At 37.4% G+C, this 20,149-nt stretch overlaps 1 protein-coding gene across 1 annotated transcript in view; it reads left to right on the forward strand.

The window, feature by feature from the left end:
- Positions 1-20,149, forward strand: part of LOC128021176 (protocadherin-16) — an 88,466-nt gene that overhangs the window by 58,190 nt on the left and 10,127 nt on the right. Inside the window, exons 3-11 of the mRNA XM_052608182.1 lie at positions 7,245-7,433; positions 9,582-9,813; positions 10,317-10,553; positions 12,804-13,850; positions 14,858-15,045; positions 15,271-15,367; positions 15,561-15,718; positions 17,616-18,465; positions 19,463-19,702. Coding sequence (XP_052464142.1) covers positions 7,245-7,433; positions 9,582-9,813; positions 10,317-10,553; positions 12,804-13,850; positions 14,858-15,045; positions 15,271-15,367; positions 15,561-15,718; positions 17,616-18,465; positions 19,463-19,702 — 3,238 coding nt within the window. The remainder of the gene's footprint in view (positions 1-7,244; positions 7,434-9,581; positions 9,814-10,316; positions 10,554-12,803; positions 13,851-14,857; positions 15,046-15,270; positions 15,368-15,560; positions 15,719-17,615; positions 18,466-19,462; positions 19,703-20,149) is intronic.

A 20,149-nucleotide genomic window follows, 5' to 3' on the forward strand; every position in this document is an offset into this window, starting at 1 on the left:
AATGTTGTTGCATGAACATATCTTGTTTGGGTAAATTATGCTAGTTTACCTCGTTTACCTCGCTAGTTTACCTCGCTTGTCAGGCTGGTAAAGCTACCATTTGGTTTTTTGGTCACTGACATGATGGGTTTTATCTGCATCTTTTAATATGTTCATACAATGACTTGAATACACATAAAACAGGTTTTACATTTCTGTATTAAAATTCATTTTGTTATTTTTTTAAGCACAAACCAAAACATTTCAGGGTGAAACTGACTTTATGATGTCTTGATGTCATTCAAAGAATAATAATATTTTTTAATATTTTTTTTTTATTAAGTAATATCGCATAATTTGTGTTATTTATTAGGAAAGAAATAAACAGTACTATTTTTTTTGTTGCTTTTTATATATTTTCAAAGTCATACTGTATGTAACCAGCGTACAACACCATCAAAAGTTTTGAGCCTGTTATGCTTACCCAAACTGCATTTATTTGATTAAAAATAGAGTAAAAACAGTAATGTTTTGAAACATAATTACAGTTTAAAATAACTATTTTCTAATTTAATGCATTTGAAATGTAATTAATTACTCCAGTCTTCAGTGTCACATGATCTTTCAGAAATCATTATAATATGTTGATCCCGTGCTTAACCCTCTCAAGGCAGGCGTTGCAAATTTGCAACAGTAAAGTAACTAAAAACCTTATTACTCCAGATACATATTTTATGAATCTGGAGTACTAAAAACTTTACTATAGGTTACTAAATTTACTAAGTTACTAAAACTTAATTTGAGCCTGAGAGGGTTAAGAAACATTTCTTTCTAAAAACAGTTGTGTTGCTTAATGTTTTTTTTTTTTTTTTACAAAAAAAATATTTGAATAGAAAGCTTAAAATAACAGCATTTATTTGAATTAGGAATATTTTGTAACATTATAAATGTCTTTTTTTCCTCACAGTCACTTTTGATCAATTTAATATGTCCATGCTGAAAAAAAAAAGACTGGCCCACTACATTTGAACGGTAGAGTGAAATGTTCTAAGAAAGTATTTTGTTTTTCTTGGACATTCCTATTTGTCACTGACCCTGTCATAAAATAATTTTCCTTATGTATCCTTATACAGTAGATTAAATATTTTCCTTGACATGCTCATCTCTCATAAATGGTAATGACATTCTGGATTTAAAAAAAAAAATGGATATAATGAGTGTGCATGTGTAGATGAGTTACTGTCCTTGGCCAGATCTGAGAGAACTTAAGCACTCAATGCTCTCTCACATTCATTAGAGGCCTAGCAGGGATAATAATCAGAGTGCATTTAACGGGATTGGTCCCCAGGCTCCATCAGAGCAATCACATGAATCCACTTTACAATGCCTGGAAGAGTAAGGTGGATGTGTTTCGGCTGCATTTTAGGATACACATAAACAATTCATACAGAAGAAGAGTTACCATATAAGAGAAAAATCAAACAGTTTCTTCAAATGCATTCCGACTTTGCCAGAGATTTGGAAATAGGCAGAAAGATGTCTTCCAAAATACCCTCTGATGTCCATTGAGCACATTATCCCCGCATGTGAATGTTTCCAAACCTCAGTTGCCAAAAGAAAGAATTAAGTATAACATATTTGTGCTTTATATACGTCTGCCATTAAATACAAATTGGAAGCCACCAACAAGCATTGCGTTAACTTCAAAAGCATACACAAGTCTGGAACGAAGACTAAGGCCAGATCCCACAAACTTGTAAAAGGGAAGTAAGACTCTTGTAGCATCTTACAATAGCTGTTGGGAGGAAAGACATCCACACTGTACCCTTCCTTCATTGTAAGACCACTAAAAACCAGCCTTTTATATTCTCTGTAGTGATGCATAGCTCAGGACCTCGGAGTGAGATGCTCTTGCCCATAAATCTTCTTAAAGGTGCAGCATGTTACACAAACATCGCTGAGTGGAGTTAGCCATTGCGGTTAGCAGTTGTTGAGACATAGACCCATTGAGGAAGAGAAGTGGTTGGAATCTGTCTGCTCTCATCCGTTGCCAGTTTAGTGAATGTTCTGGACTGTCCCGGTCCAGAACGTTTAATGGCAGAATAGTGTGTTCTGGAAGTAATACATTTTCATTCATAAAACATTCTGGAAGCATTTCTCTTTCTCATTTAGTTTGGGTCTGGGCTTGCGCTATTGCATGGTTTTGATGTATTTTTTATGGATTTATTTCTCATATTTTAGAACTGGCATATGAGTGCGAGACTAACTTCCTCTTTGAACTGCCATTTGCCATAGTGTGGGAGGCATTGCTTCTGTCTGGCCTTTATAACATCATACTGTATCTCAGTAAAGGCTTGAAATTAAATAATAAGACTGTTCATGGTTAGTCTGGGGTGTGGTGGTTCATGATATATTGAAAAGGAAAGTTAATTTATGAGTTGATAGATGTAGTATTTTATTATTATTATTATTATTTTGAAATCATGTCCATGAAATGAATGTCAATTGACAAATTATTTGAAACATCATCTCTTTGGTGGTAAATGATATATTGAATAGGATGAATTAGAGTTTAGATTTATGAGCTGTATTGATCTTTGATGATCTGTCATCCATTATTCATGTTTCCAAGGGAGCGGGTTATTTTAAAATATTTAAATTCCCTAACCAATCTATATCAACAGAGTCCAGGCTCTTGGGGGAAAACACTTTAGATCTACAGTATATTGAATCCTTAAAATGTTGTAAATATGTTTATATATATTGATCTAAATATCAATAACATCTTAAAAAATGTTATTGAAAAAACATTTAGCAAAGTAGTCCATTTTAAAATAACTTTGGTTAACGGAAGCAACTTTTTGAGATATAGATACATAGAATCTTGCTGTACATATGGCCTTATTTAGTATTATTTTCTCTTAAAACAATATTTTTTAAGAATGTTTCAAGTCTTTTGACCCTTCAGTGAAAGTGGGGTCCAATGTTATAATATTATTATTACAAATTATGATTTTTATCACTTTAAATAACTAAGTTGCTTGCTGTGCCTCACAAAAGCATAGATCTGGATATAAAGGGATTAGATTTAAACTTCAAAATATACATGAGAGTGCTTGGAAATAGGCATGATTTCATCTTGAATCAAATGTACTGCCACTCACAGCCTCTCACCTCTTTAAAAAGGATCGGCAAAAAGGTCATGGTGAAGGAAAGGACATCCAGAGCTTAGCTCTCAATTAATCATGACCAAAGCATGCCTGCTTATCTTGATAGAGGCCTGAGACCTTGTAGTAATGGATTCTCTCGGTTTCTTTTACTTATTCTAACCCCTGTGATATTAAGAAGCAGATTCCATAGGGAACAAAATGAGAAATCGGAGATTAACCAGGTGATCCTGAATGACAGATATCAAGGGTTGTGTGCATTAGCGCGAAACTCTGTAAGTTTGCTGAGAGATGAAAAAATAACAAAAATTTTCCTGTTGGACAAGCAGTGACCTGAAATAGATCTGTTGTATAGTCTGAAATTGTTTGTGTGTGTTTGGGTCAGTGGGTTCATAGTGCATTTGAAACTGATGTCTTGCCTTCAGTGAAAACGCAGATAAATTACAGCATCAATCTCTTGACAGTGGATGCTAGCAAGAGATAAACTCAAAGATTAATAATTTAGACCACATGCTAGGGACTGTAAGGAATAGAAGAACAAACATTTATTGGTCTTGTAAAATTGCAGTTACCAAAACCCTCAGGCAATTTTGTTGTTGTTTGCTATATGAAATTACACATACATAAACATTTGTCAACTTGAAATAACTGAAAAAAACTACTAGAAGTTCAGGCAGTTTGATCCCAAAAGACATTTACAGTGTAATGCAAGCCCACACCAATGGTATTTTATAGGTTTACATTAGAGCTTGTTTAATGCATGTTGAAAAAGTTTAAAAAGAAATCTAAATAGCACACAAATTCTGCTGAATGTTTTGCAGTAACTTTTTTTCCTTGTCTGGGATGTAATTTTTCCTCTCGAGGTCTTACTTTATAATTTGGAGTGCAATGGTGTGGCACCAGGCGAAAGAAGATATTGCACTGTGGTTGTGGAGATAAATTCAGTTATGTAGGTCATGATAAATGTAACTAATATGAACTAATGTGAAACTGCTGTTTCATGACTCATGATTTATGCCACCAGTTTTTAAGAGGTTTTAACGGAAAACATCTACCACATGATCATACAGTACATGCAACCCCTTCAATTCCAGATTTGCTCCTTTAATCAGAGTTGAGACATCTGCAATTCAAGAAAGCGATGAAATACAGCATATGGTGTTAAGTCCTATTTTCCTGGAGCATTTATCCCAAGAGTAGTTTTGGATAGGGAATGGATGAGTCTCAATGGCAGAGCACGGCTTCATCCAGACAGAATTATTGCAGTGCTTTCACACAAGTCTCTAGTTTAAGTGTAGAGTTCAGTAATATTAGAAAGACTAAGTGGTGGTTGAACGTTCTAGTTCCTTTTTTGGGCTGAGTGTGTCTCGACAGTATTGATCAGCTGTGAAAGTTAGTGATTTGTTGCACGTGATGTTGAGAAACCCTCAGAGTCTGCCATTTAATTTATTGGTGAATAAGGGATGGTGTGATGCAGAGGGGAATTCTGCCTCTCGTCAGGACTGTCAGATTGATTGATGCCAGAATGGAAGATTATTGCACGTGTGCAGAAATAGTGTCCGGCTTTAAAATTTGGACGCCCCACTTTCATTCTGCAAGCCTTCTTTTTACGTGTTGTGAAATGTACAAACTACTTATAGATGTTTGACTAATACTCAGATTAAATTATTAATTATTATTGAATTATTTGTTTATATTTATTTGTTTTATATTATTATTTTTGTATTTATTTACAGTTTTTAACTCTGCTGTGTATTCGTTCCCTGCACATAAGACCTCCACCCCTCAGCACCCAGAGGGCCTGAATCCTCATCGTGCTTTTTACCTGCACCATTTAACAAAAGAGGTTTCTTTAAACTGGTCTCATATCAGTTTGAGATTTGTGACCACCGACCTCCCAACCTCACAAACACACAGATTTTGTTCAACCCTCTGGACAACCCTCTTACCCCACACACCTGATCAAATCATCCACAGCGAGGCCTGGCTACCACAGCGTCCCGGGACAAATAATTATCACAGTTGCTTAATGTATATATGTATGCATACGGTATATATATATATTAATGTAAATCTATTTAAAAGGTAGTACAACACAACTGTATCTTCTCATATATAAATACTTTGTGCATTGAATAAATTGTTGTTATTTTTCTATTTAAACAAATTAAACAGAGTACAACAAAAAATCTAAATAATCTGTATTTATATAAAAAAAGTGCATTATAGTTAAGAATATATGTTTTATATAATATAAAAACACACACACAAACATTTTCATTATAACCAGAATTTTCAGGTACTGAGGTCTTAGATAAAATGTGCTTTTAAAAGCTGGCAACCAGACAGCACAATCATCATGCGGCTTTTATACTTCCTGTTTTCACAAAATATTATTATTGGAATGGATATAGGAGAAAAAAAACTAAAAACATCAGGATCCATAAAGAAGAGTTCCCTGACCTTGCCATTTTGACCAGATGTCACATCCTCTGGATCGCATGAAAAAAAAGAAAAGCTTTTCACAATCCTCCTAAATGGCACGAAGCAACATTATGAAACTTCTTCCAGAGTTGACCGTATTAAATTGTTGCAGGCCCGGCAGAGTCCAAGTTCATTTCCCCTTGATGTTTTGCAAGGAGCCCTTTGTTGTTTACAGGCACTAGGGTCTACAGGCCTTGATGGAGTTGATGAATAGGAAGGTTGTAGACCACCAAAGAAATGTTGTTTACAGAGTGCGTCATGGTGGGACAGAGGTCACCACTTAAAGCGGAGTTGAGGGGTCATAACCTCAACCTTTCCGGTAGCAGGAGCTCTGTTGAATAAGAGTACTGCACTGCTTCTCTCCTCTGTTTTTACCATGTCAGGACTGTAATGTGAATCAGCTGTACAGCTGCAGTTATATGGGCGTGACAATAAGAAGATTATCTTTGGTGGTGTGTGTGAAAATTTGGTTGTGGTTTCTTTTAACTGTATTATGAGTTCAACTGATTTACTAGCTTCAAAATAGCATTTTTCATAAACCTTATTTCTGCATTTCATGGTTCTCTGGAATGCTTGATTCTGACTGGTCACTTGCTGCATTCAAGTCAAATATTTTATGTATAATGACCATTAAATTATAATTGAATGTTTCACCAGGCAACCAAATAGTATGCCTCTTGTATCATTATGCAGTTTTGCATTAGTCTTGTATCTAATGAAATAATGTCAACTCAAATTGATGTTTCATTCCAGTTATTTACTTATTTGATAAGTAGCTGCGGAGGATAACGCACAGTCAGTTATTATTGCAAAATAAACCCCTTCAGGGTGATACAAGGCCCCTGATCACCCTGTCTGAGTTTATATTGTAATAGTGAGTGTATATGATCCCTTAGTTGTTTTAGATATATTTTAACTGTGCATTAAACATGTGTAAGAATTCCTTTTGCTCACCAAGATGCATTTATTTGATTAAAAGTCTGGTTAAAAAATAATGTTTTCAATATTGTATGGCTGCATATGGTATGTATTTGATGAGTCTACGCTTCTGTCCTCACATAAATGTCATTATAAATTGGCCATAGCTCTTCTAGAACACAAGGCCAGATTTTTCCGTTTGTATCAGTTGTTGCGTCCTTCACCACAAGAAGCTAATGCTCAGTTACCCCCTCCACATTACTCCTTAGAGTCTCCATCTTTCAGAAAGAGTGGCCCTCTTTACATAGACAGTCACCCAGGCATTCAAGAGCAGGGAGAGTAGAGACACTTTTCATCCCTGCTGCTCTCTCTCTCCTTCTCTTTCTGCCTTCTCTTGTTTTCCCACTCCACTGTGAGAGATTGATGAGACAGGTGTGGCCAAGAACAGACCGGCTGGCAATAAATCCATGGTACAATCAGCTAGAAGACAGAGAGAAAGAAAATACAAAGAGATGGGGATTTTTGTCTGGAGTGTCTTGGTTATTTAATGGGACCATACTGAAGTCTCAGCATTATTGATTAATTATTTTAATGAAAACGTATTAAGATCTCTGAATCTGATCTTCTTGTATTCTCTGGTTTAGGACGTCAGGCGACCGTAATTCTGACAACGTTCTCTGTGTTTGTGCTCCACAGGTAAAAGCAGGCGATGCAGATGGTGGGTCATTTGGGGCCATTACATACTCTATTGGATCCGGGCCCACTAGTGCTCCACCCAGCCAGTTCACCATCAATAAGGAAACTGGACAGATCTGCACCAGTGTGGCTCTGGATCGAGATGAAGGACCAGATAGTTTTGACTTCACTGTGACTGCAACGGATGGGGTGAGGGAATGAGTTTGTACCTGCCTCTAATAGGAATATTTTCTGTTCAGAACAAATTAAGCTCAATCAACATTTGTGGCATAATGTAGACTGTGACAAAATATGCAAGTGGAAGTGAATGGGACCAATTCTTGGAGACCAGAAATGTGAAGCCTATAATGTTATTAATTAAACATTAATTTGTTCGTTAAAATGTGTGTTTTTTTGAGCTGTGAAATTTTTCACATGGTTCATTGAAAGGTGTTTGGTGTAATGTTGTCATGGCAACGGAATTGTAAATATGCTAATAACTTATTTAAAACGTTTTTAAAATTAAAATCATGTCAACACTCATATTATTTGCACATTGTTTACATCTTTTAGCTACACTTATGAAACCATGAGTATTTTAAAACATGAAATGTTCACTTAGCAACTAATTGCAATTGAAATAAATAAGGTAAAGGTGCAGTACTAAAATTACTAAAACTAAAATTGAAATAGAATTAAATTAAAGCTACAGTATATAAAATAAAATAAAAACTAATAAAAGCGCAAATTCCACCACCAATCAAGCACATGGAAACTGCATAGCTTTATGAAACAAAACAAATTACATATGAAATAAATAAGACTGTTGCACAAAAAAAAAAAAAAAAAAAAATTAAATAAACTGACATTAACTCAGCTAGCTATTTAATTTAGAGAACTCCATCGTCCAAAGGCCTAGAATACTAACATTTAAATCTTACTTTCTTCATTTCAAACATTTATAAATTTAGGGATACACTGACCTTAATTTTTTTCATGACAGAATCTAATACTGATTTTTAATGTATTTTAGCAAAAAAATAAATATGAATGAAAATATGCATGAAGAATATGTTGAGTTGCTTTATTAGCCTATGTTTTGATCTATATTAGGCTATCATTTCAAAAACCTGAAGCTAAAACATAATGGTCTGACTTTAGCTTTGTGAAATTAGGCTACAAAAAACATACCAAACAGCAGAAGGGCTGAATGAAAACGCAAATTCACTCTCTGTCAGCAGGTGGCGCTTAAGGAACAGCAGTGATGCATTGTTTCCTTTATTACCACTGAAAACACAATGCATTATACTGAGGCAAGATGAAAGGAAAATTCCATCTAAACTTTTTCTTAAGACAGTCAGAGATAAACTCATACTCCGTAGACTGTGAACAGATGCAATTGCCGTCTGAAATTTTCTCTAAGATTAGCATTTTTATCAGTCTTTTATTTTGATGGTTTGATGGTAAATGCACTGCATGTTTCAGAGTGAAGTGCTGCATATCATGGGCTGCACTCTAACACATTATCCGCTTCACTCTGAAAACTTTTTTTCAGGTTTTTTTTATAATAAAAGCTATAATGTGATATCAATTATATTTTGATAATATAGTGCACCCCTAATTAAAATATTATAAAAAGAAACTCATTTGGTCACCCCTATGGATGGACAGCAGCCCTAGCATTTGCCTATTTCGCCTATGCGACGGGGCAGCCCTGATTGTTTGTTAGGGTCCAAAAGTGTGAGAACACCTGGAAAATTGCTGATCATTAATACATTTGATGCACTTTTTAAGTATTTGAGAAACCTGTTCAATTTGGAAAATTATACACTCCAGTTTTGAGAGATGAAAGCCTTAAAACTCACTTCAGAAGCATTGGGTTGATTTAAAAAAAAAAACTCCATAAGTTCTATCGTTTAGCACCTAGATGCCCAATCACATGCCCTGCTCAATTCTGTCTTCTCTCAGTTGCCAGTTACAGCAATCATGAGCTCTCTAAATGAAAAGGCACTAAAACGCAGTGTCCCAGGGGCACATTGCTGTGCATATAAATACACACATACACACAATCATGCTATCTCCCTTTACAAGCTCCTAGCAGTGGCCGTCTTTGTTTCCCATTTCATTTATTAATGCAGCCATAAAATGCTGGCACTGATGAGCAAACAGATCCACTACATTATATACTACAGCTCACTGGCCCCTCATGACCTGGAAAGGCAATTATATCCCACTGTGACATTTTCTACTGCATTATTAAACACACAAAATCATCCAGACAGATTAGACAGTAGTGTGACATTATCTACACTCCTGTTGTTGTTATCATTAGTAATATGATATGATATTTTCCCGTAGGGAGGCCTTACATCCTCCGCCTCTGTGAAGGTGTCACTGGTGGATATTAATGACAACAGACCTACATTCTACCCTGTGAACTACGCCGTCAGCTTGAGCACACAGAGCATGCCCGGGACCTCTGTTGTCAGGGTAACGGCTCACGACCCAGATGCTGGTGCAAATGGTAAAGTGACATATCACACTGTCCCTGATGGAGGATCCAGTTTCTTTACCCTCAACAAGGACACAGGTATTTCAGTTAAATCGATTTCAACTATTAATTTAGATATAGATTGATATTTTTTTTTAGTTGGTTAAGTACATCAAGTTAAACCTAATGAAATTGAGAAATGCCGACTTTTCATGTAGCTGAAAAAGTTAATTTTTTGGTTTTATGTTTATATAGTTAACAGTTTATTTTAAGCATAATTTTATATTTAATATATTTTATTATTATTATTTTTAATGTAAGATTTTTTATTTTATCCATCCATCCATCCATCTATCTATATACATTTTACATTTAGGTAATAATTCACCCAAAATCGTACATTTTTGTGTGACTTTGAAAGGCCCTTATGACTTTCTTCAAGGAACAATAAATATATATTTTCTCAAATTCCAATAAACGGTTGTCAGCTTGAAAAAAGGCTGAGCAAATTTGCTCATCCGTATCCTCATGTGTAATTCTCACAGTCTTCAGGCTGTGTATATCTAATTTAATTCCATTCCCATTGCATTTTTCCCTGTAAGGTGTGATCTCGCTGTCACGCTCACTGCATGGAAAGGCCAACTCTGTCATCGCCATGGTGATCACAGCACGGGACGGAGGCGGTCTCACAGCACCTGTCAATGCCAGAGTGAACATCAGCGTTGTGGCTGGATCAGTGGCACCTCCAGTGTTCGAGCAGGCGCAGTACTTCTTCACCGTCTCTGAGGACGTGCTCCGGGGGACCGAGGTTGGTGTAGTGAGGGCCAGCGGCAAGAATGGTTAGTTTCAGCTATTTCCATCTTACATCTTCTTGGAATTACCATTATATTGTCTAAAAATAATCTAAAATAAGTAGCCATGTGCAGCTGCATACTTTGACACAGCTCTGCTAACCTCACTGCTTTGGCTCTCTGAAGCATAAATTGGTGTCTGTGGGACAGTCAGGGGTGCTGAAAAGCCTGATGGGGAATATTTTCACTCTCGCTGAGCCAGTTGTGCAAATAGAGCAGCAGCTGCAGCGTGAACCCCATTAAACAGTCACATCCATCACATATTCCACATATTTCTCATGTTGCTGGAATTATTATTTGTTGATGTATATTTTCTGATAGTGCCGGCGTATGTTGGGATGTTTAATGAAAAATGATGGGGAATTCTATAGGATGTACCTGTCTGTACTAGGGATGCACTGATATTACAATTCTGGCTGGTAGTGATAAGATGATAATGTGAAGCATGATTCATGAGTGGCTGATAACTGATTAATTACCTGTATTTAAATTTGGTAGTATTGTATCTGAATACATTTTAAATAAAACCCTAAAATGAAAAGTAAAAAAAAAATGTAAATGTGAATTTTAATGTGAATTTAGTACAAACAAGTAAGAAATAATTGGGGAAATTTGAAAATAGTAGAAATAGGCATGTACAATTAAAGGGGTTATAGGATGCTTTTTTAAAGATCATTATTTTGTTTTTCGTGTAACAGAATATGTTGACATGCTTTAATGTTAAAAAAACACATTATTTTTCAAATACTGTACATTATTGTAGGTCCTCTATGCCCCGCCTCTCTAAAATATGTCATTTTCTACAAAGTCCCTCCTTCTGAAGAGCAGTCTGCTCTGATTGGCCAACTGACCCAGTGCATTATGATTGGCCGAACTCTGCAAGCACTTATCGGAACTTTCCATAATTGCGAGCTTCATCTTTCAAAATAAATGTGAAGACAGTTAATAATGTACTTAATTTTACCATCAGTTCAAGCTGAATGAGGAGCAGAGCTGTGTGACAGACACAGTGATGAAGCTCGTATGTGTTTGCAGTACACAAGCCACAGACGGTTAAAACAGCTGACTCCACTGTGTGAACATCTCTCTCTCGCACACACACATGCGCAATGTGCAAAACTCCGCATTTGAACATTCAATAGCAAATGCTTAAATAGCAAAACATACTTACAGTAACTGATACAGAAGCGCCAGATTGTCATAGCAAAGTCAGTATTACCTCCTCTCCTATGAAACAGTCATCCATAAAATGTGTTGCTGTTCCTGTGTAAGTTATCTTAAAGATTTCTAAATAAATCTACTTTCGTAAGGCCTAATAAAGTGCCTTTACATTCGCCTAGATACACACATCATCTCCTGACATTGCTGCTTTAACACTATCTGCGTTACCATGCCTTCTTTCTTTGTGTGAACATTTGGGCCGCATTATGCAAATATTTCTACATAGTGACGTAGACATGTGGGGGCGTGTTTAAATGAGCCGTTTTAAGGGGGGCATGGCAGAGTCTTGACTTTGATAAAGAATATCTCTTTAGATTTGAGACTTTAGTCTTTGCAACTTTACAAATCTTATCCATGCACCAAGAGCTTGTAACAATTTTAAGAGAAAGAAAAAGTTGAAATCACATCATATGACCCCTTATCTGATATTTATCCAATGTAATCTGATTTAATATTTTTTTAAAGAAATATATACTATTTGATACTGCAAGAGTTTTACAATCCATTGTTACAAAAAGTTTATATTTCAAATAAGTGCATGTTTTTTTTAACTATTCATCAAGGAAACTTGAAAAATGTTTAGCAGTTTTCTCAAAAATACTAAGCAGAACAACTGTTTTCTACTTTTATAATAATAAGAAATGTTTCAAGAATGATTTCTGAAGAATCACATGACACTTAAAACTGGAGTAACGATGCTGAAAATCCAACACAAGAATGAATTACATTTTAAAATATATTAGAATAGAAAGCAGTTATTTTAAGTTATAACATTTCAACAAGATGTTTGATCAAATAAATGCTGCCTTGATGAGCATAGTTAAAAAATAAAATTTGGATGTTGGATGTTGGATGTTTAAATCACTCAAAGGATGATCCATGAATCACCACTATTGTTTCCTTGAATTTCTGTATGAAAACTGTCTTTGTAATAAATTTAGAAAGCCACTTTAGATTGAATCATCTGCTAAATAACTGCTTATATATCTTAGTTATCCCATCTCTTCCTTGCTCCAGGAGTCTTTAAGGATGTCACCTACACTATCTCTGCTGGGGATCCAGATGGTTATTTCATGGTTGATCCAGAAACTGGAGCGCTCAGAACAAGCCTTCCTCTGGACCATGAGTCACGACCCTTTTACAACTTAGAAATTCAAGCTCGCAGCGGTTCCCCTCCAGCTTTTGGAGAGACTCGCGTTCGAGTCACCATTGCAGATGTGAATGATAACGCCCCCATATTTTTCCCGTCATCGTCTGAGTCTCTGCTCCTAGCGGAAACCACAAAAATGGGTACTGTGGTGTACCGCGTACAGGCGGAGGATCTCGACTCCGGCCCTAACGGACAGCTGAGCTTTGACCTGATGTCTGCCGGAGTGCAGCGCACGTTTGGCGTGGAGCGTAGCAGTGGGGAAATCCGGCTAATTGGGAGTCTGTCGTATGACAGCGTACCTCGCTATGACCTCCAAGTGATCGCAAAAGACAGTGGTGCACCTCAGCTCAGCGCTACGTTCAGCCTGGTGGTTCACATCCAGGCGGAGAACGGCCAGGGTCCTGTGTTTGACACAATGACCTACCGTGTGGAACTGAAGGAGAACACGGCACTCAACACAAACTTCTTACAGGTCCGGGCACTCAATAGAGATCCCAATGGAAATGGAGGGTCGTCCAAAGGTTCCACATTATCTTCCACAATTGCATACCGGCTCCGGCCTGATGGGGATGCAGCAGGTTTTGGGATTGCCCCGGACAGTGGATGGCTGTTTGTTAAGAGTGCTTTAGACCGTGAGGCCAAGGATATTTACCTGTTGACTGTGCTCGCCACCTCTGGAAGCGGCCAGATGGGGAAGACCGGCAGCGCGACAGTGAGGGTTTCTGTCACAGATGAAAATGATAATTCTCCTCGTTTCTCTCAGGAGAGAGTGTTCTTGGCAGTGAGAGAGAACTTGCCTGCGGGAACTGGTTTCGGGAGGGTGTCTGCTACCGACCACGACGCTGGCCTCAACAGCCGCCTTGCATACAGATTGCTCCACACGGACCGCTTCTTCCAAATCAATTCCCAGACTGGTGAGCTGGAACACAAACCTGCAAAAACATTTATTTATACATTTAGAACATTTTCTAGATGAGGGATTTTCAAGCTTTTTTACACATAATATGGTTCTTAAAAAGGCAGCTATATATTTTATGTATAAAGACCCATTAGTGTGAAAAATAGGTAAAATTGTGGAAACTTTAGATATTTTTTTTTCTACTCACCATAAAAGTACTTTTAAATGTATTTTATCTGAAGAAAAACTAAACTTTGCCTATCAATAAACTAAAATAATTGTACGGAGCCCCACACATGACATACAGGGAAAAATATAAGGCTAAGTCATGTGCACGATTTACTAATTCATTCCCTCAATGTACTAAAACGAGCTCACGATTACTATTGCTTTCCCTCGATTTACTATTGCGTTCACTTGATTTATAAATTGTGGGCACATTTTAGTAAATTGAGGGAACGAATTAGTAAATTGTGCGCACAATTTATTTATTTTTTCTTGCATGGCATGCACGGGGCTCCATATAATTGAGATTATAATCTCCAACAGAAAATATTCCAGGTTTGGAAAACAGTTTTGTTTTGTTTTGTTTTCATTCTGGGCATGGTTGAAAATCCCTCTCTAGACTCTTCATTAACTGTTATTTTAGAATTATTTATATACTGTATACTTTTAAAAGTATTTATGAATATTTTTTATTAGATTTTATTTTTATATTTTCAGTATTTTGTAATGTGCTTTTGGTCATTTTTTTTATTATTATCTTTTTTTTTTTTTTTACTTTTGTATTTCTATTTAGATTTCATTTATTTTTATTGCGGGTTTCATAATTAAAGTACTTAAACTTTATTTGTCCAAGACCAAATTTCTGATTTTCATAATTTAAAAAAAAAAATCTAATATTTATAGGTAATTTATTTCACTTTTTCATTTTATAGTTTTAGTTGACAGTAACTTCACAGAAAATCATTTGCAAGCATTCTAGACTGAGTATTCTGACTAACTCAAACATTTCACTTGTAGGTGAAATCAGTACCAGAGCGGCTCTAGACCGTGAGCAACAGTCCAGTTATCAGCTCATTGTGGTGGTTCAGGACGGTGGTACCCCTCCACGTAGTGCCACCGGAACAGCCCATATCACAGTGCTGGATGAGAACGACAACGCACCAGCTTTCAGCCACACACAGCCTGGCAGGGAGAATCTCATTCAGGCAAGAAACAGACTATATTTAAAGCTTTAAATCAGTGTGTCATAACATAGGTGCTTGTGTTTATTAAAGCGCAGTTCACACATCATAAAAACATCATTACATCTGTACATAATATCTTGCAAAAATTGTTTATGTGACCTTGGATTTGTTCCCGCTCTTGAAGTTGTTTGTATCAAGTATAAGCAGGCAGACTGTGTTGTTTAAAACTTGCTTGATGTTTTCCAGGTTCAGGAGGGTCTTCCTGCCGATTCTTTATTAGGAACTCTACATGCTAAAGACCCAGATGAGGGAGAGAATGGCACTATTTTCTACTCATTATCAGGTAAACAAAAAGCTAGAATATTTCATAAGTTTTGGGTCTTCTTATTGCCCGAGGATGTTATTGCAAAATGGTAAACCTGTAAAACTTAACATGTCCTTACAGTTGTCTTTGTGCCCAATGTGATGTATTGTACATATAATTATACTACCATATTTGTCTATATTTATGCTTCCATTTGTCCTTGCTTTTTAAGGCTCTAGAGCGGAACGTTTCTCCTTGAACCCAAACACCGGAGAGCTGCGCTCCTCTTCCTCCCTGAGGCGAGCTGAAAAGGCAGAGTACAGCTTCACCGTCACTGCCACGGACCGTGGTGCTCCATCTCAGAGCTCTTCAGCTGCCTTACTTATACAGGTGAGACTATACAGGCACTTTTTAAATCATCACTTTCAATGTTGGAATCAAGGTAAGCATGTAAGACCCGTGATCTAGTGGTGATGCTACATGTTGGACTTTGGTGCTCATGCAGGAGATGCAGGTTTAAATCTGGCTTACGTCATGCCACTAGCTCCCTCTTCTTTATAATTTCTCCTTTTTAGAGTTTCTATAGTTAAAATCTAAAATGGAAAAAAATTCAAGCAAAGCCAATAGCTCACATTTAACCATATTTGTGTACAGTAGCATCAAGAAGCCATTAGTTTTGTTTAGTTTAGTTTAGTTTAGTTTATACTCCAACTTTTGACCAGAAACTGAGTGTAACTGAAGTCTTAAAAATTAACAATGTTATTATATATAATAGTATTATATACAGTATTATTTAGTATATATACTATTAAGGTCTTATTTATAAATATTTTAGAATTAGCTTTTATTAAATTATTTTTTTATTTTATTTTTTTTTCAATTTCATGTAATTTTAAGTAATTTTATGTGCTTTTGTCATTTTTATTTTATTTTATCTTTTCTGCCCGTGCAAAACTTTCCAATAGGTGTTGTGTGTGGTTGCCAAGGCGCCTGTAGTTTTTTTAGCAGATTTTGGCTGGTTGCTTCAAGTCATAAGACTGCCCTTAATTAATTTTTTTTAGTTAATCTGCCAAAATCTTGCTGCATGAGCACCAATATGGACAAGTCATCTTTCACTGTGCCAAACTATCATCATACTTAAAGTCCCCTGAGCTGTGGCATCATTATTCAAGCAGGGAAATGAGCTGTGACCCAGAGGCCAGCTCCTGCCTATGCAAACACAAACACCTCAAAACTCCCAGAATTATTTCCTGTTCCAGAGGAACGGACTGTAACACAAAACCCTGAATTAATCCCAACACTCAGCATGGAACTGCGTGAATCAGAAATGTCAAACTATATCTTTGACAATAGGATAATTTCAACGGTTTTTCATTCCAACGTAAAAGAATCCGTATTCTAAAGAGTTTGTTCTCTGCAGAATGATTCTTGCCAGTTCTGTTTTTTTTAAGCTAAACATCTTTAGTGCTTTTACAGATGTGATTTCAAAAAAGGAGTTGGAGGCTAATTGTAGAGTGTGCGGTTGCATGCGATTTCTGTTCTTTCTGTTTGTATGGGGAAGATGAGAGTGAGATGGAGACAGAGGGAGAATGCACCTTTGAATCAAGTGTTCCCAGATGGCTCTGATGAGGCCCAGCTGTGGTTCCCCATGATCAAACAGAAAGCTGCAAACCTCGGTAGCGCTAAAGCCGATATGCCCGCACTGTAGCTTCTCAAGATAATATTTTACATACCATCAGTAATGTCAGCTTCAGTTTGAAAGTCCAGTGTACTTTGCACCTAAAAAAGAGTCCAGAGATTGATCAGTGTCAATCCTTATGTTGCTTTCCTTCCTGTGATCCGGTGTGTGTGTAGTGTTTAGTTTTTACATGGGGATAATAGTATGAAATAATATCACGGGCCTTTAATGTGGCATGTTCACTCCATTTTATTCTCTCAGTATTGAAAGAAGTCTTTAATGGTAACCAAGGCTGCATTTATAAAAACAGTAAATACAGTAACATTGTGAAATGTTGTTATGGTTCCAAAGAATTGTTTTTTTTTTGTTGTTGTTGTTGTAATAAACATTTCTTATTATTATCAATGTCAAAAACAGATTCTTTGAATGGAAAGTTCAGCATTTATATAAAGAATAGAAATCTTCTCTAAAATTACAAATGTCTTGACTGACACTTGTTGTCAATTATTTGGGAAGTTTCATAGTTCAAAGAGGTGTATTGTAAAATATACTAGTTGAGCTTAAAAAGCAACTAACTTTCTTCTGAAATCTTTGGTTTCCAATCTGTAGGTCATTGGCTCTACAAGGACTCCTCCAAATCCCAACACCTTATCCATGACTCTCAACTCAGTGGAGGGAGCCAAGCCAGGCTCTGTTATTGGCTCAGTTAGAGCACATGACCAGCGTGAAATGACCTTAAACGGTCAGGTGACCTACCTTGTAGTGGGAGGCACAGATCACGAAGGAACCTTTATGGTTGACCGTCTCACTGGAGATGTTTACTTGGCTAGAGAGCTGGATTATGAAAAAGGGTCACGGTATACTCTACAGATCGAAGTGGACGATTTCTCCAAGGCCTATCCAACCTCTCACATGGTTCAGCTGGAAATCAACGTGAAGGATAGTAATGACCACGCACCAGAGTTTCCAGAAGATCCAGTAACTATTGTTATTCCTGAGAACATACAAGCTGGCTCCTCCATTTACACCTTCCAGGCGGCTGATAAAGATGGCAGTGGACCCAACAGCGAGATACGTTATTCTATCCAACATCAGTGGCCTGACATCCCAGATCTCTTTAGTCTTGATCCCGTCACAGGAGTCTTAAAACTAGGCCGAGAGATGGACCATGAGGAGACCTCCAGCCTGATCCTGGTGGTCCATGCAACGGATTCAACCTTGGACCCCAATCAGAGACTCTGGGGATCGGTGACGGCACGAGTGTTCGTCACCGATGAGAATGACAACGCTCCGATCTTCAGCTCCCCGACTGCTGTTAGTGTGATGGAAGACCAGCCGGTGGGGTTCGTCCTGCTTTACGTCATCGCCCGGGATGCAGACCAGGGTGAAAACGGCCGAGTGTCCTACAGGATCATGTCAGGAAACACAGCAGGGCGGTTCGGCCTCAGCCTGAACAGTGGTAAGAATCATGATTTCATTCTATTTGAAAAACATTGTTTTCTCACACCAAGCTGCTTACGGGCCATACGCTCAAATACAGAAGTAATTTAGCAGAACAGATACTTTACTTGAACAGTTATTCATGGGAGTGCACTTTGATTTTGGCCCGTCAACCGCACCTCTTTGCCGATGGAAAATGCATGTTTTAGTTTGAAATTCCTCTCGTTCTCCAAGAATACAACCATTTACAGCTCACGCAAAATTAGATTAAATAGACAAAGTAACCTAATCGACTGAACAGCTGTAGTCAATTATTCGTCCATTATTGTCAGATGGTTTATGATGTAGGTTAGGATTTCATTTATGTTCTAAATAAGCGTATACTATATACTATGTATATAAAAGTTGGGTCGAAGCACACAATAAAGTCACAGCTGATATTAGCCAGGCATTTAGGAGAAAGTCTTCAAACTCTTTGGACACTTTAAGTAGGTCTAGAGATGGAAGTTAAGCACAAGACCAGAGCTACCGTATTCAGAAGCAGAAGCCAGCTCAAACATCTCAATGATGTGTTTAAAACTAGTGTTTGTTGGACTATAAATAAAAAAAGGAGGCCGCACACAGACTTCTCGCAAACACACAATAATATTTCGCAGTCAGCAAGCAGTCAAGTTGCCATATCGACCACAGGGGTGTGTTTATCCTGAGTGACCCTCGCCTGCGGTCTTGTTGGTGACAACATTGCAGAGAGGTATAGATGGAAAGGTTTAGAATGGACTCATCAACAGCTTTCTTCATTGGTCTTCATACCAGAAAGTCAGCAAAAAGCTTCATTCTCAAATTCCTTGTAGAGAGTGGAGTAGCTAGAGTGGAGCTTTAACATATAATGAAATATTACAAATATGCATAGTATAAAACAGAGCAGCTACCTGACCTCGGTCATACGTTTCCAGTCACAGGGCGAACGATCACAAGGCCATCTGCAGCAGATTTACAGATGTTTTTGTCTTCTTCAGGCTCTCTCTCCATCCTCAAACCTCTGGATCGTGAGGAACAGGAGAGCTACAACCTTACCATAGTCGCTGAGGATCATGGGATACCTCAGCATTCCACCACTCAGGTGCTGTCCATCCAGGTGATTGACGTGAATGATGAAGCACCATGGTTTGAACGCAGTGAATTTGAAGCCCAAATCAAAGAGAACAAGCCAGCAGGAACTAGCATTCTGAAGGTCTCCGCCTCAGACCGGGATCACGGTGAGGAATAGTTGATTAATTCCTGCAATAATCCATGTGTTAAATGAGCCTTTACTTCTAAAAAGAATCACCTACATTTTGGGCTAGTCCAACCTTTTGGAAATTCATGATCTGTGTCTGAAATCTTCGCCATCTGGTTAAAGCAGTTGTGTTGTGCTGCGGTGAGGGCAGTGTTTTTTTTAGCGCTTCCTGTGGTGGGTATGAGGGACTCATTCTCAGCCCCCTGGGCTCAGTGAGAGAGTATGAAGGAGAGATTGTTAAGACATTCTTCAGGAAGCTTTAATTGAGTAAGCAGGTGCTCGTACCAAAGCTCGCTGGCTTTGCACGCAATCTGGCACCCGTATGGTTTGGTCCACACTTAACACTTTTGTGGACCACAACTCGGGGGCTGAATCAGCAAAATGAACTACTAATGAAACCAGTATTAAATCCAAGATCAAAAGGTTT

This window comes from Carassius gibelio, chromosome A10, assembly GCF_023724105.1.
Source record: "Carassius gibelio isolate Cgi1373 ecotype wild population from Czech Republic chromosome A10, carGib1.2-hapl.c, whole genome shotgun sequence".
Taxonomy (NCBI): Eukaryota; Metazoa; Chordata; class Actinopteri; order Cypriniformes; family Cyprinidae; genus Carassius; species Carassius gibelio.